The sequence below is a fragment of the Neovison vison genome, chromosome 14 (assembly GCF_020171115.1).
Source record: "Neovison vison isolate M4711 chromosome 14, ASM_NN_V1, whole genome shotgun sequence".
Lineage (NCBI taxonomy): Eukaryota > Metazoa > Chordata > Mammalia > Carnivora > Mustelidae > Neogale > Neogale vison.
Genome location: NC_058104.1, coordinates 19,241,242 through 19,257,947, shown reverse-complemented (window position 1 = coordinate 19,257,947; position 16,706 = coordinate 19,241,242). Strand labels below are relative to the sequence as shown.

Genomic DNA, 16,706 nt, shown 5'->3' with positions numbered 1-16,706 from the left:
TTGTCCCTCTTTTGCTCAGCTTCTTTATTCTCTGTCATTTGGTCTTCTAGATCACTAATTCTTTCTTCTGCCTCATTTATCCTAGCAGTGAGAGCCTCCATTTTTGATTGCACCTCATTAATAGCTTTTTTGATTTCAACTTGGTTAGATTTTAGTTCTTTTATTTCTCCAGAAAGGGCTTTTATATCTCCCGAAAGGGTTTCTCTAATATCTTCAATGCCTTTTTCAAGCCCGGCTAGAACCTTGAGAATTGTCATTCTGAATTCTAGATCTGACATATTGCCAATGTCTGTATTGATTAGGTCCCTAGCCTTCGGTACTGCCTCTTGTTCTTTTTTTTGTGGTGAATTTTTCCGCCTTGTCATTTTGTCTAGATAAGAGTATATGAAGGAGCAAGTAAAATACTACAAGGGTGGCAACAACCCCAGGAAAATATGCTTTAACCAAATCAGAAGAGATCCCAAATCGTGAGGGGAGAGAAAGGGGATAAAAAGAGGTTCAAAAAAAAAAAAAGAAAGGAAAAAAAAAGAAAAAAAAAGGAATTAAAAGAAAACGAAAAAAGAAAAGTATGAAAAAGAAAAAATATATATATTAGATAAACTAGTTAAAAAAAGTTAAAAATGAAAAGGGTAAAAGTTAAAAAAAATTTTTTTAAATTAAAAAAAATTAAAATTTTAAAAATTTAGCAGAAGTAGAGAAAAAAATGAAAAAGAAAAAAATTACTTTAACTGCAAGACTAAAAAATCACAGGGAGAAAGCCATGAGTTCCATGCTTTGCTTTCTCCTCTGGAATTCTGCTGCTCTCCTTGGTATTGAAACTGCACTCCTTGGTAGGTGAACTTGGTCTTGGCTGGATTTCTTGTTGATCTTCTGGGGGAGGGGCCTGGTGTAGTGATCTCAAGTGTCTTTGCCCCAGGCGGAATTGCACCGCCTTTACCAGGGGCTGGGCTGAGTAATCCGCTGGGGTTTGCTTTCAGGAGCTTTTGTTCCCTGAGCGCTTTCCGTAGAGTTCCGGAGGACGGGAATACAAATGGCGGCCTCCTGGTCTCCGGCCCAGAGGAGCCAATAGCCCGGGGCCCCACTCCTCAGTGCGCCCTCAGAGAACAGTGCCCAGTAATTCCCGTCTGCCTGACCTCCGGCTGAGCTCCGAGCTCACGGAGCCTGCGACCGGTTCAAGGCAACACCGAGCTGTGAGCTTACTGTCGGCTCTGTCTCTGTAGCCAGCTTTCTCGCTCCAATACCCGCAAGCTCTGCAACACTCAGACACCCCCGATCCTTCTGTGACCCTGCGGGACCTGAGGCCACGCTGAACCCGCGTGGGCTTCGCCCCGGTTTAGCCTCTGCAGCGATGTCCCTCAGCGGAACCGACTTTTAAAAGTCCTGATTTTGTGCTCCGCTGCTCCGCCGCTGGCCGGGAGCCGGCCCCTCCCCCCGGGGTCTATCTTCCCGTCACTTTGCACTTGAACGTCACTTTGGATTCACTTCTCCGCCAGTCCTACCTTTCAGAAAGTGGTTGTTTTTCGGTTTCTAGAATTGCTGTTGTTCTTCTCTTCGATCTGCCGATGGATTTGCAGGTGTTTGCAATCTTTAGATAAGCTCTCTAGCTGATCTCCTGCTAGCTGAAGTAGTCTCAGCCTGCTACTTCTCCGCCATCTTGACTTCTCCCCCCCTTTTGGCCATTTCTTGATTGGATTATTTGTTCTTTGGGTGTTGAGTTTGGTAAGTTCTTTATAGATTTTGGATACTAGCCCTTTATCTGATATGTCATTTGTGAATGTCTTCTCCCATTCTGTCAGTTGTCTTTTGGTTTTGTTGACTGTTTCCTTTGCTGTGCAAAAGCTTTTGATCTTGATGAAGTCCCAGTAGTTCATTATTGCCCTTGCTTCCCTTGCCTTTGTTGATGTTTCCAGGAGGAAGTTGCTGTGGCTGAGGTCAAAGAGGTTGCTGCCTAGGTTCACGTCAAGGATTTGGATGGATTCCTGTCTCACATTGAGGTCTTTCATCCATTTTGAGGCTATTTTTGTGCGTGCTATAAGGAAATGGTCCAGTTTCGTTCTTCTGGAGGTGGCTGTCCAATTTTCCCGGCACCGTTTGAAGAAACTTGTCTTTTTTCCATTGGACATTCTTTCCTGCTTTGTTGAAGACTGGTGCACCATAGAGTTGAGGGTCCATTTCTGGGTTCTCAGTTCTGTTCCATTGATGTATGTGTCTGTTTTTGTGCCAGTACCATCCTGTCTTGATGATTATGGCTTTGTAATAGAACTTGTAGTCTGGAATTGTGATGCCACCATTCCTCTGGATATTTGAGGTCTTTTCTGGTTCCATATAAATTTCAGGGTTACGTGTTCCATTTCTTTGAAAAAAATAGATTTTTTTTTAAATTTTAAATATTTTATTTATTTATTTGACAGAGAGATCAAAAGTAGGTGGAGAGAGAGGAAGGGAAGCAGACTCCCTGCTGAGTAGAGAGCCTGATGTGGGGCTCTATCCCAGGACCCTGGGATCATGACCAGAGCCAAAAGCAGATGCTTAACCCACTGAGCCACCCAGGAGCCCCCAAATTGATGGTATTTTGATAGGGATTGCATTAAATATAGATTGCTTTAGGTACATAGACATTTTCACAATATTTTATCTTCCAATCCATAAGCATGGAATATTTTTCCATTTATTTGTGTCTTCCTCAATTTCTTTCACAAGTACTTTATAGTTTTCTGAGTAGAGATCCTTTGCTTCTTTGGTTAGGTGTATTCCTAGGTATTTTACAGTTTTGGGTGCAATTGTAAATGGGATCGACTCCTTAATTTCTCTTTCTTCTGTCTTGCTATTGCTATATAGAAATGCACCTGGTTTCTGTGCATGGATTTTATATCCAGACACTTTACTGAATTCCTGTATGAGTTCTAGCAGTTTTGGGGTGGAGTCTTTTGGTTTTTCCACATAAAGTATCCTATCATCTGCAAAGAGTGAGAGTGACTTTTTGCCGATTAGGATGCCTTTAATTTCTTGTTGTTGTCTGATTGCTGAGGCTAGGACTTCTAGTACAGTGTTGAATAGCAGTGGTGATAGTGGACATCCTGCCATGTTCCTGACCTTAGGGGAAAAAGCTGTCAGTTTCTCCCCATTGAGAATGATATTCGCTGTGGGTTTTGCATAGATGGCTTTGATGATATTGAGATTTGTACCCTCTATGCCTACACTGTGAAGTTTTGATCAAGAAAGGTTGCTATACTTTGTCCAATGCCTTTTCAGCACCTATTGAGAGTATCATATGGTTCTTGTTCTTTATTAATGTATTGTATCACACATTGTTTGATTTGCGGGTGTTAAATCAACCTTGCAGCCCAGGAATAAATCCCATTTAGTTGTGGTGAATAATCCTTTTAATGTACTGTTGGATCCTTGGCTATTATTTTGGTGAGAATTTTTGTATCCACGTTCATGGAGGATATTGGTCTGTAATTTTCCTTTTTGATGGGTTCTTTGTCTGGTTTTGGAATCAAGGTAATGCTGGCCTCATAAAGTGAGTTTGGAAGTTTTCCTTCGATTTCTATATCTTGGAACAGTTTCAGGAGAACAGGTATTAATTCTTCTTTAAATGTTTGGTAGAATTCCCCTGGGAAGCCGTCTGGCCCTGGGCTCTTGTTGGGAGATTTTTTTTTTTTTTTTTTTTTAATTTATTTGACAGACAGAGACCACAGGTAGGCAGAGAGGCAGGCAGAGAGAGAGGAAGGAAAGCAGACTCCCTGCTGAGCAGAGAGCCCGATGTGGGGCTCGATCCCAGGACCCTGGGATCATGACCTGAGCCGAAAGCAGAGACTTCAACACACTGAGCCACCCAGGCGCCCCCTGTTGGGAGATTTTTTTTTTTTTTTAAGATTTTATTTATTTATTTGACAGAGAGAGATCACAGTAGACAGAGAGGCAGGCAGAGAGAGAGGAAGGGAAGCAGGCCCCCCGCTGAGCAGAGAGCCCGATGCGGGACTCGATCCCAGGACCCTGAGATCATGACCTGAGCCGAAGGCAGCGGCTTAACCCACTGAGCCACCCAGGCGCCCCCTGTTGGGAGATTTTTGATGACAGCTTCAATCTCCTTACTGGTTATGGGTCTGTTCAGGTTTTCTAGTTCTTCCTGGTTCAGTTTTGGTAGTTTATATGTCTCTAGGAATGTATCTATTTCTTCCAGATTGTCAAATTTGCTGGGGTATAGTTGCTCATAATATGTACTTATAATTGCTTGCATTTCTTTAGCGTTGGTTGTGATCTCTTTCATTCATGATTTTATTAATTTGTGTCCTTTCTGTTTTGGATAAGTCTGGCCAGGGGTTTCTCAATCTTATTCTTTCAAAGAACCAGCTCCTAGTTTTGTTGATTTGTTCTGCTGTTCTTTTGGTTTCTATTTCTTAGATTTCTGTTCTGATCTTTATTATTATTCTTTTCCTGCTGGGGTTAGGCTTTCTTTGCTGTTCTTTCTCCAGCTCCTTTAGGTGTAGGGTTAGGTTGTGTACCTGGCACCTTTCTTATTTCTTGAGAAAGGCTTGTGTTGCTATTTAGTTTCCTCTCAGGACCACCTTTGCTGGTCCCAAAGATTTTGGACAGTTGTGTTTTCACTTTCATTTGTTTCCATGAATTTTTTCCAGTTCTCCTTTAATTTCCTGGTTGACCTATTCATTCTTTAGTAGGATGCTCTTTAGCCTCCATGTATTCAAGTTCTTTCCAACTTTCCTCTTGTGATTGAGTTCTAGCTTCAGACCATTGTGGTCTGAAGATATGCAGAGAATGATCCCAGTCTTTTGGTACTGGTTGAGACCTGATTTGTGACCCAATATTGATCTATTCTGGAGAATGTTCCATGTGCACTCGAAAAGAATGTGTATGCTGTTGTTTTGGGATGAAGTGTTCTAAATATATCTGTGATGTCTTTCTGGTCCAGTGTGTCATTTAAGTCCTTTATTTCCTTGTTGATCTTTTGCTTAGATGATCTGTCCATTTCAATAAGGGGGGTGTTAAAGTCATCTGCTATTACTATATTATTGTTGATGTGTTTCTTTGATTTTGTTATTAATTGGTTTATATATTTGACTGCTCCCATATCAGGGACATACATCTTTAAAATTGTTAGATCTTCTTGTTGGACAGAATCTTAAGTGTGATATAATGTCCTTCCTCATTTCTTGTTATGGTCTTTAGCTTAAAATCTAATTTATCTGATATTGGGACTGCTATCCCAGCTTTCTTTTGATGTCCATTAGCATGGACACTTTAAATCTGGAGGTATCTTTGGGCCTAAAATGAGTTTCTCATAGACAGCATATCAATGGGTCTTGTTTGTTTGTTTGTTTGTTTAAGATTTTATTTATTTATTTGACAGAGAGAGATCACAAGTAGGCAGAGAGGCAGGCAGAGAGAGAGAGAGTAGGAAGCAGGCTCCCTGCTGAGCAGAGAGCCCGATGCGGGACTCGATCCCAGGACCCTGAGATCATGACCTGAGCTGAAGGCAGCGGCTTAACCCACTGAGCCACCCAGGCGCCCTGGGTCTTGTTTTTTTAATCCATTCTGATACCCTGTGTCTTTTGATTTGGGCATTTAGCCCATTTACATTCAGGGTTACTTGAAAGATATGAATTCAGTGCCATTGTATGGCCTGTAAGGTAACTATTCCTGTATATATATATATTTTAGAGATTTTATTTATTCATTTGACAGAGATCACAAGTAGGCAGAGAGGCAGGCAGAGGGAGAGGGGAAAGCAGGCTCCCCACCGAGCAGGGAGCCTGAGGTGGGGCCTGATCCCAGGAGCCTGGGACCACAACCCGAGCCAAAGGCAGACGCCCAACAGAATGAGCCACCCAGGCGCCCCAACTGTTCCTCTGTATTGTCTCTGTTCCTTTCTGGTTTGTTACTTTTAGGCTCTCTCTTTGCTTAGAGGACCCCTTTCAATATTTCCAGGTGGGCTGGTTTGGTGTTTGCAAATTCTTTTAATTTTTATTCGTCCTGGAAGCTTTTTATCTCTCCTATTTTCATTGACAGCCTAGCTGGATATAGTATTCCTGGCTGCATAGTTTTCTCATTTAGTGCTCTGAATATATCATGACAGTCCTCTCTGACTTTCCAGATCTCTGTGGATAGGTCTGCAGCCAGTCTAATATTTCTACTGTTGTATGTTACAGACCTTTTGTCCTGAGCTGCTTTCAGGATTTTCTCTTTGTCACTGAGACTTGTAAGGTTTACTATTAGATGACAGGGTGTAGACCTCTTTTTATGGGTTTTGAAGAGGGGGTCTCTGTGCCTCTTGGATTTTTTTTCTGTACTTACTTAATGGTTATAATATTTATTTGCTTATTAGCATCTTATTTTTATTTTATTATTTTCAGTGTTCCAGGATTGTTTATGCACCATAGCCAGTGCTCCAAGCAATATGTTTCCTCCTTAATACCCACCACCAGGCTCACCCATCCCATTACTCTCCTCCCTTCCAAAACCCTCAGTTTGTTTCACAGAGTCCACGGTCTCTCATGTTTCATCTCCCCCTCCCAATTTCCCCCAGTTCACTTTTCCTTTCCTTCTCCTAATGTCCTCCATGTTATTCCTTATGCTTCACAAGTAAGTGAAACTATATGATAGTTGACTTTCTGTACTTGACTTATTTCACTCAGCATAATCTCCAGTTCTGTCCATGTTGATTAAAAAAAGTTGGGTATTCAGTGCCTCCTGGATTTTGGTGCATCTTCCCGTTGCCTAATTAGGGAAATTCTCTGCTATAATTTGTTCCATTATACCTTCTGCCCCCCCCCCCTTTCTCTTCTTCTTCTGGGATCCCAATTACTCTGATACTGTTTTGTCTTATGGTATCACTTATCTCTCGAATTCTCCCCTCGTGGTCCAGTAGTTGTTTGTCTCTGTGTTGCTCAGCTTCTTTATTATCCATTATTTGGTCTTCCATATCACCAGTTCTCTCTTCTGCCTCATTTATCCTAGCAGTAAGAGCCTCCATTCTTGATTGCACCCCATTAATAGCTTTTTGATTTCAGCTTAGTTAAATTTTAGTTCTTTTATTTCTCTAGAAAAGGATTCTCGGGACACCTAGGTAGCTCAGTCAGTTAAGCGTCTACCTTCGGCTCAGGTCATGATCCCAGGGTCCTGGGATCAAGTCCTGCATCAGTCGCCTTGCTCAGCAGGGAGCCTGCCTCTCCCTCTGCCTGCTGGCCCCCTGCTTGTGCTCTCTCTCTCTGACAGATAAGTAAATTAAAAAAAAAAAAAAAAAAAGGAATGGGAACCTCTAATACCTTCCATGCTTTTTTCAAGCCCAGCTAGCACCTTGATAATTGTTATTCTGAACTCCAGTTCTGACACATTACTATTATTTTTTAAAGATTTTATTTATTTATTTGACAGACAGAGATCACAAGTAGGCAGAGATGCAGGCAGAGAGAGGAGGAAGCAGGCTCCCTGCTGAGCAGAGAGCCCAATGTGGGACTCGATCCCAGGACCCTGGGATCATGACCTGAGCTGAAGGCAGAGGCTTTAACCCACTGAGCCACTCCAGGCACCCTAGTTCTGACATATTATTAATGTCCGTATTGATTAGGTCCCTCGCCATTGGTACTGCCTTTTTTTTTTTTTTTTGGTGGCGAGTTTTTCTGCCTTTGTCATTTTATCCAGATAAGAATGGATGAATGAGGGGCGCCTGGGTGGCTCAGTGGGTTAAGCCACTGCCTTCGGCTCAGGTCATGATCTCAGGGTCCTGGGATCAAGTCCCGCATCGGGCTCTCTGCTCGGCAGGGAGCCTGCTTCCTCCTCTCTGTCTCTGCCTGCCTCTCTGCCCACTTGTAATCTCTCTCTGTCAAATAAATAAATAAAATCTTTAAAAAAAAAAAAAAAAAAAAGAATGGATGAATGAGGGGCACCTGAGTGGCTCAGTCGTAAAGCACCTACCTTTGGGTCAGGTCATGATCCCAGGGTCCTGGGAATGAATCCCACATTGGGCTCCCTGCTCAGCATGGAGCCTGCTTCTCCTGCTGTCCCTCCCTCTGCTTGTGTTCTCTTTCTCTGTCGAATGAATAAATAAAATCTTAAAAAAAAAATAGATGAATGAGAGAACAAAATGCTAAAAGGGTAGCAATGACCCCAGAAAAATATACACTAACCAAATCAGAAGAGACCCAAAACCAAGGGAGAATAAAGGTGTGTGTGTATGTGTGTGTGTATATATATATATACACATGTATGTATATATATGTATATGTATATATGTGTGTGTATACATATATGTATATATATGTATATGTATATATACATGTATATGAATGAATATATATATATATGAATGACTGATGAATGGAAGACAGCCACAGACTTGATTTTGGGTATATTTTGGTCTGTTAGAAGAAACTACCTCCCAAAATTTTAAAGAAAGAAAATCTTATCTATATAGATACAAAATTAAGGGTAAACATGATGAAGGGATGGAATATGACAGTAAAGATGAAAATTTTAAAAGATTCTAAAAATGGAATTGATAAGTTGGGTGAAAAAAGAAAAAAAAAAGGAAAGAATATGATCAGGCTGGAGACTAGAGGAAAGCCATGTGCTACATTTAGGGTACATTTTGCTCTATTAAATTGTATCCCAAAATTTTAAGGAAAAAAAAAACCCTATATGTATACAGAAAATAAAGTTAAATACAATGAAGGGATAAAATATGACTTTAATAAAAAAAGATTTTTAGGGCACCTGGGTGGCTCAGTGGGTTAGGCCTCTGCCTTCAGCTCAGGTCATGATCTCAGGGTCCTGGGATCGAGCCCTGCATTGGGCTCTCTGCTCAGTGGGGAGCCTGCTTCCTCCTCTCTCTCTGCCTGCTTCTCTGTCTTCTTGTGATCTCTGTCAAATAAGTAAATAAAATCTTAAAAAATATATAAATTGATAGCTAACATTAAAAAAAATTTTTTAAAAAGGTATTGGTAAGATAAAATAGTTTTTAAAAAGTTAAAATAGGAAAGAGGAAAATTTTTTTAAAAAGATTAAGAAAAAATAAAATTTAAAAAATTTAACCTTGAATGACTAAAGGATCGTCTATGGCCATACCACCCTGAATGCGCCCAGTCTTGTCTGATCTCGGAAGCTAAGCAGGGTCAGGCCTGGTTAGTACTTGGAGCGGAAAGACTAAAGGATCATTGAAAGAAAGCTGTGAAGTTTGTGTGTTGCTTTCCCCTATCTCTGGAGTTGCGTAATTTTCACTGATCAGTGAACTTTGTCTTGGCTGGGTGGTCTTGCTAATCTTCTGGGAGAGGGGCGGTGGGAGTGATTCTCAAATGTCTTTGCCTGAGGCAGAATTGCACTGCCCTTGCCAGCTACCAGGCTAAGTAATCTGCTGGGTTCGCTCTCGGGAGCTTTTGTTCCCTGAGCGCTTTCTGTAGAGCTCTGGAGGCCGGGAATGAAGATGGCGGCCTCCCTGTCCCCGGCCTGGAGGAGCTGAGAGCTCAGGGCCCCACTGTTCAGTGGGCCCTCAGAGAAAAGCCATCAACCCCTCCCGTCGCCCTGGTCTCCGGCTGAGCTCCCAGCTCACCCGGCCTGTGACCAACTGTTTCTGTCTCTGGTGCACGGCCCTGTTCAGGATTTATTCTCCAAACGACTTCCATAATTATCACGTGGCCGCGCTCGCTGCAGTCATCATGTATCTTACAGTTGGAAGTTTGTGCTTTTTTTTTTTTTCTTTTTAAAGATTTATTTATTTAGTTATTTGACAGAGAGAGAGAGCACAAGGTGGGGGTGGAGAAGCAGGCTTCCTGCCAAGCAGAGATCCCAATGCGGGGCTCGATCCCATCACCCCGGGATCATGACCCGAGCTGAAGGCAGAGGCTTTAGCCCACTGAGCAATGCAGGCACTCCAAGTTTGTGCCTTTTGACTGCTTTCATTTTCCCCTTCCAGACCCCCCTAAAAAGTGACCTTTGAAGGCTGAAGGGTTTTTTTGTTTTGTTTTGTTTTTAAGATTTTATTTATTTATTTGACAGGCAGAGATCACAATTAGGCAGAGAGGCAGGCAGAGAGAGAGGGGGAAGCAGGCTCCCCGCTGAGCAGAGAGCCTGACGCGGGGCTCAACTCCAGAACCCTGGGATCATGACCTGAGCCGAAGGCAGAGGCTTAACCCATTGAGCCACCCAGGCGCCCAGGCTGAAGGTTTCAGAGCTGATTTCTAACCAGAGCTTTTCAAAATGGGGGATTTATAGAAAGTAGAACTCAGTTAAGGTCTTGTAAAGATGCAGTTTTTTTCCTTCTAGAGCACATGTGATAATCACCTTCTATACTAGCCTCAGCCAAGACTGTTAGTTGCATAGGTTTCCAAATAAGGGAAAAGCGTGCCTAAGTAAATATTTATTATACAGTGATCTGTATCTGCTATAAAAGAATCAGAAAGTACAGTGAAGCCACAAGAAAGCCAGAACTACTCCTAATCCCATCACCCAGAGATAGCACAGTTAACACCTTGTAGGGTATCCACCTGGGTTTTTAACGGATATTTTAAGTCCGAGTGGAGTCCCGTTTTATGGAAAGTTTTGTTTGATGCTTTCTTTCCTCTTAACGATGTCCTCTGCACCCCGTTCACATTAGTAAACGCCCTTGGCTGGACCTGTCCCATAGTAGGGGGTTGCGTTCCACTCTATAGATGTGGTCCGTCCTATTTCACTAATTCCTGATTTTATGCTCTTCCTGATTCTCACTGTACTAAACGCTCGTGGGAAAATCCTAAATGTTAGTGTATATAGTGTTTACACTAGGTTAAATCCCTAGGAGTGGAATTGCTGGGTCAGTGGGTGTGTGCACCGTCAGGGTTTGCCGGTTTGTCCTCCAGAGCACTGAGCTCCGGTGGTCCCGCCCTCAGACCCCACACTGCCTGCTTGAAGCTTCTAAAATGTTGTTTATTGTCTTTTCCACTTTCAAAGTAAGTGTGCTCATTGTGAATTTAGAGAATACAGAACATTAGGAAGATGGGGAAAATCCCCCATCCTACTGCTTTGAAATAATAGTTTGGGCATGCTTTCTTCTAGTGTTAGACACACTTTTGTTTGTCTTGTTTTGCTGCTATTGTAAGATCCGTACTGTTTTGTATCATGGTCTTTTTTTTGGTATCTTTTATTATTAAAATACTTTTTCCAGTTTTCCTGAGATATAGTCGACATTTAACATTGTATAATTTTAAGGTGCACAGCATAATTTGAATTTAGTATACATTGTGAAATGAATACCACAGTTAGTTTACTGAACATTCGTCACCTCTCACAGTTACAAATTTTTTCCTTTTTAAACAGTGATTTAATAACTTCCTTGTGCCTTTCCATGAACCTATGAAAGTGTATCAACTAGTAAGCTCTGAGAAATATTTAAAATATAAAACCTCTCTTAAATCCTCAGTAATAGCAGTATTACAGGGAAATCCTCTTATAACTTACGAATGTGTACAGGCACACTTCACCTTCTCGTGCTTCACTTTATCGCATTCACAGATGCTGCATTTTTTTTTACAGATGGAAGGTTTGTGGAGACCTTGTGTTGAACAAGTCTGAGGGTGCCGTTTTCCCAAAACCTTTCACTCACTTTGCATCTCTGTGTCACATTTTGGTAATTCTTGCAATAGTTCAAACTTTTTCATTATTATCTTTATTTTTTTTTTTTTGTAAGATTTTATTTATTTATTTGAGAAGGAGCAGAGAGAGCACCTGAGTTGGGGGGAGGGGCAGAGGTAGAGGAAGATGCAGAAGCAGGCTTCCTGCTGAGCAGAGCCCAACCCAGCTCAGTCCCTGGGATCCCTGGATCTTGACCTGAGCCAAGGCAGACCCTTAATCCACTGAGCCACCCAGGGCCGCTATTGTCATATTTGTTATGGTGGTTGTGATCAGTGATCATGACATACTGAGAAGTCAGATGATAGCATTTTTTAGCAGTAAAGTTTATCTTTAAGTAAGCGCTATGTTGAAATGGGGCTTGAACTCATGACCCTGAGTTTATGCTCTGCTGAATGAGCTACCCAGGCGCCCCCATAGAGTATTTTATTTCTTTAGGATATACTCCTTGTTTTTCCAGATGTAATGCTGTGGCACACTTAATAGACCACAGTATAGTGTAATATAACTTACATGCACTGGGAGACCCCAAAACTTCATTTGCCTGTGTTACTGTTGCGGGGGGTCTGGAGCTCAACCTGCAGTGTCCCAGGCCTGTCCAGGGTATGTTGTTTTCATGATTTAAAAACACATGTGAGGGCGCCTGGGTGGCTCAGTGGGTTAAGCCGCTGCCTTCGGCTCGGGTCGTGATCTCAGGGTCCTGGGGTCGAGGCCCGCATCGGGCTCTCAGCTCAGCAGGGAGCCTGCTTCCTCCTCTCTCTCTGCCTGCCTCTCTGCCTGCTTGTGATCTCGCTCTGTCAAATAAATAAATAAAATCTTTAAAAAAAATAAAAATAAAAATAAAAAAAATAAAAACACATGTGAGGGCACCTGGGTGGCTCAGTGCGTTAAAGCCTCTGCCTTCGGCTCAGGTCATGATCTTAGGGTCCTGGGATCGAGCCCCGCATTGGGCTCTCTGCTCGGTGGGGAGCCTGCTTCCTCCTCTCTCTCTGCCTGCCTCTCTGCCTATTTGTGATCTCTGTCAAATAAATAAAATCTTTAAAAAAAAACAAAACCCACACATGGGAAAGTAATACAACCTATAGGCTTAAAAAAAAAAAGAAAAAAGCCAAACAATAAAATTTAGAGGATAATTAATCAAAAACTTAGAAATAAGCATTAAAAAACCTCTAAGTTTTATTGCACTGTCTCCTCCTGCCCCCCAGTGCTAACAGCTATGATTAGATTTCTGCATAAGTGGAATCCTGCAAATAAATAATTCAGCAGAATCCTGCTACATAAATCGATACATCTGCCTCTGCAGTGTGTTTTTAAATGTGAGCAGAGCAGCACAGACTTATTTTCACGGCAGTCGGAGAAGCCGGCCTCAGTCTCTGACCCAGTGCTTGATCGTATTGGTCCGCCTTAAGTAGCCATTCATGCATTAGTGGGTGCAATAGTTTCCTGTGGCTGCTTTTAACAATTTACCGTGAAGCTGGTGGGCTTAAAACACTCAAATTTATTTTCCCACAGTTCTGGACGCCAGAAGGCCGGAACCGAGGCACCAGCAGGGCCACACTCCCTCCAGAGTCTTTGGGAGGAATACGTGCACTTGGCTTCCGCTGTTTCTTGGCTCTAGATGGCCTCACTCCAGTCTCTGCCTCTGTCTTTTCATTCTGTGCCCCTCCCATATGTCCACATCATCCGCTGTTCGTCAAAAGACACTTTAAACCTTATGTGTCATAAAGACATATGGTCCTTTCAAAACCTTGGTTATACCAGTTACTTGTAAGCACCAGCATTTATGGCAATGACCTGTCGGCCTCACCCCCAGTTACACGGTCTCCGGGTTCTCTACCGAACACCTGTGTTACTGAGCAGTCTCTGTTCTGTGGGGTTATTTCCTCAGGAGAGAAGCACAGAAGTGGAACTATTGTGTGGAAGATAAGTACAGTTTCGGGCTTTGGATAAAAATGACGGGGCTCTTCTTAGAAGGGTGCTGCTCTCGCTGTGGTCAGGATGGTGAAAGGCTGCTTCTCTCGTGCAGCTGCCGCCCCGGCTCTCTCTTGTGCGGAGACGTGAGGCGGGCCGGCCTGCCCCAGCGCGAAGGGTGAAGGCTGGGCTGTGGCCCCAGCGCTCTGCAGTGCGCCCTTCCCTGCCTGGAGCCCAGACCACCTCTCTCTCAAGGATCTGCCTGCGGGGCAGGAGGGCAGAGAGCTGCACAGCCACCAGATACCTGGGTTGCCACCACCAGGCTCCTCTCCAGCGGCCCCCACCTCGTCCTAAAGGACAGTAAGGGCCTCACAGGCCTTCCCCGTGTCGCGCAGACGGGGGGTTGCCAAGGGCCCGGGTGCCGACCTTTCCTGGGCTGAGCAGCCCGGCACGTCCTAGCTGGGGTCCGGAGCCCGCCCCTGGAGCAGGGGAGTGCTTTGCGGGGAAGGGTCCTAGGTCCTGAACCTCTGCGAACTTTCACAGGGAGTGAGAGTGGACACAAGAGACCACAGCGGGGCCACAGCCCGGATGCTGGCCAAGCAGTACGGACACATGAAGATCGTGGGGCTGATCGACGCTCACTCGCCTGCTCTGCCCAAGAACGTCTACCGGAGTCCAGGTACGTGCTGCGGCGCTGCTGGGCCCCCTGCCAGCCCCCACCCACCTCTGAGATTTGGCTCCTGCAGCCTTGCCAAGAGACGCCTGCCTCTCCCGTGACTCCACTGTGCCGTGGAGGCTGAGGCGTACTGGTCTGACAGGAGACGGGCCCGTTAGCGCGGAGTGGCAGCGGCCAGGCCGAAGGTGCCCAGCAGGCCGGCGGCGCTCCAGGACACGCGGGCCACAGACGGCCGGGATGCCTCACGCCTGCTGTTCCTTGACTTTGCTTGTGGTGCTTATTACCACACGAAACATTTTAACTTTATATAGTCAGAGTCATCCGTATTTATTGCTTTTAGATTTGGGCCGGTCCCAGAAGATCTTTCTGGTTGTCCAAGAATTCGCTCGTTTTTTTCTGGTTCTTACCTGATTTCGTTTTGGACATTTAGCTCTCTGACCCTGTGTACTTTCTTGTCATGTGTGGCGCGAGTGTGGCGTTCGGATGGCTTCGCTGTTGTCCTGGCTTCATTAAACTGTGTTAACAGTCCCATCTCTGGTCTCGTGATCTGAGAGGCTTTGTCATGGACTCTGAGTTTCTGTCTGTGTCCAGGTCTGCTTCTGGGCTTGCTCTCCTGTTCTCCGGGTCTGTCCACACACAGACCCACACGGCTGACTCCTTGCAGGTGTCTGTAGAACGTTGGACTATCTCTGGCCGGCCAGTCCCCCTGCAGCTTTCCCTTTCCAGTGTTCCCTAGTATCGCTTATGTATTTTTCTGTGTCAACTTGAACATCAACTTGTCTAGCTACTTAGGAACAGCGTGTTGTTGGGACTGTGGAAGATTTGCAAATCAATGACCCATTTTATGATTCTGAGCCATCTTCTGTAACAGCAAGGGATGTCTTTAGTTCAAGTGTACTTTTGTATCTACAGGAGGGTTAAAAATTTTCCTCCTTGACATTGTGCGTGTAACTTTTTTCTTCCTAAGAGTCTTTGTTGCTGTTGTAAATGGGGTTTCACTGCCTTCATATGCTCTGCCTGTCTGTTGTCTGTGAGGATGAAGGCTGTTGGGGTCTGTGTGCCAGTTCCATGTTCTGTTCTGCTGAATTCTGTCACTGCTTGAGTTGATCGATTTTCCAGGCTTTTCCAGGTATGCTACCATACAGTCTGCCCATAGAGATAGATTCACTCTTTCCTTCTGATTTGTGTACCTCTGATTTCTTTCATTTAGTTGCATGGGCCAGGATTCTCATAAGTGGTTGAATGTGTAGGGACAGTGGGAATTCACCTGGTCCTGACCTTAGGGGAAATGCCACTGTAGGTGAGATGCTGGCTTGGAGGGTAAGGTGTGCATGTATCCTCTCGTGTTAAGAAAGTATCTGATGTTTTCTGTATTCCTGTTTTTTACAGGAATAAGTGTAGAATTTTGTGAAAGGCTTTTTCAGCATCTATGAAGAAGATTGTTAATTTTCTCTTTAGATCTCCTAATAGAGTATATCAGTGAATTTCCTAATAATGAACGAAGTTTACATCGTTTGTTTAAATCCCACGTGGTATATTATTTTCTTAATGTGATGTTGGATTGTTTGCCAGTATTTTACTTAGTGTTTCTGTCTGGCTATTCAGTTATAAATGATACTGGTTTATGACTGTGTTTTATCGGGTGTAGGCATTGGTGTACCTCATATAGAGAATTTGAGTTTTCCTTCCTATTTTGTGCTCTGGAACAATTTAGGCAGCATAGGTGCCCTGTGGTGTTTAAAGGTTTGGCAGGATTCTCCTGTGAAACCATTTGGATCTGGTCTTTCTTTGGGTAAGTTTTTCTGTTTCTTCTGTAGAAATTGGTCCGCTTAAGCCTTCTCATTTCCCAGAGGCCAGGTTTGGTAAACTGCATTTTCCTAGGAAATCCCTTCCTCTGGGATTTCAAACTTCAGCTCGCACAGAGGTCTGCAAAACCGTTTCTGTCTCCTAAAAAGTTCCAGTGGTTATTTTCCTGTATCATTTCTGTTTTTTACCTGCCTCCTGACTCAATCCTCTCTCCTCTTTCTTCAGTCTTTGGTGGTTTTCTCACTTTCCTGCAGTACTGCTTTTCCACTCAAATATTTTTTAAAAAGAGATTTATTTATTTGACAGAGAGACAGCAAGGAGGTAACACTAGTAGGAGGAAAGGGAGAGCAGGCTCCCACTGAGCAGGGAGCCCGATGTGGGGTTGATCCCAGGACCCTGGGATCATGACCTGAGCCAAAGGCAGAGGCTTTACGACTGAGCCACCCACGCACCCCGCCACTCACATCTCTTCTGCTTTGGGCACCTCATGACTGAGTCTTCATTTTATTTTATTTAAAGATTTTATTTATTTGACAGACAGAAAGATCACAAGTAGGCAGAGAGGCAGGCAGAGAGAGACGGGGAAGCAGACTCCCCGCCAAGCAGAGAGCCCAATGCGGGGCTCGATCCCAGGACCCTGAGATCATGACCTGAGCTGAAGGCAGACGCTTAACCCACTGAGCCACCCAGGCAC

General features: G+C 43.9%; 1 protein-coding gene across 4 annotated transcripts in view; it reads left to right on the top strand.

Annotated features, from left to right (window-relative positions):
- Positions 1–16,706, top strand: part of ANKS3 (ankyrin repeat and sterile alpha motif domain containing 3) — a 45,231-nt gene that overhangs the window by 17,898 nt on the left and 10,627 nt on the right. For all 4 annotated transcript variants that reach the window (XM_044233660.1, XM_044233662.1, XM_044233661.1 and 1 more), the window contains one exon: positions 14,074–14,209. In XM_044233660.1, the coding sequence (XP_044089595.1) occupies positions 14,074–14,209 (136 nt within the window). The remainder of the gene's footprint in view (positions 1–14,073; positions 14,210–16,706) is intronic.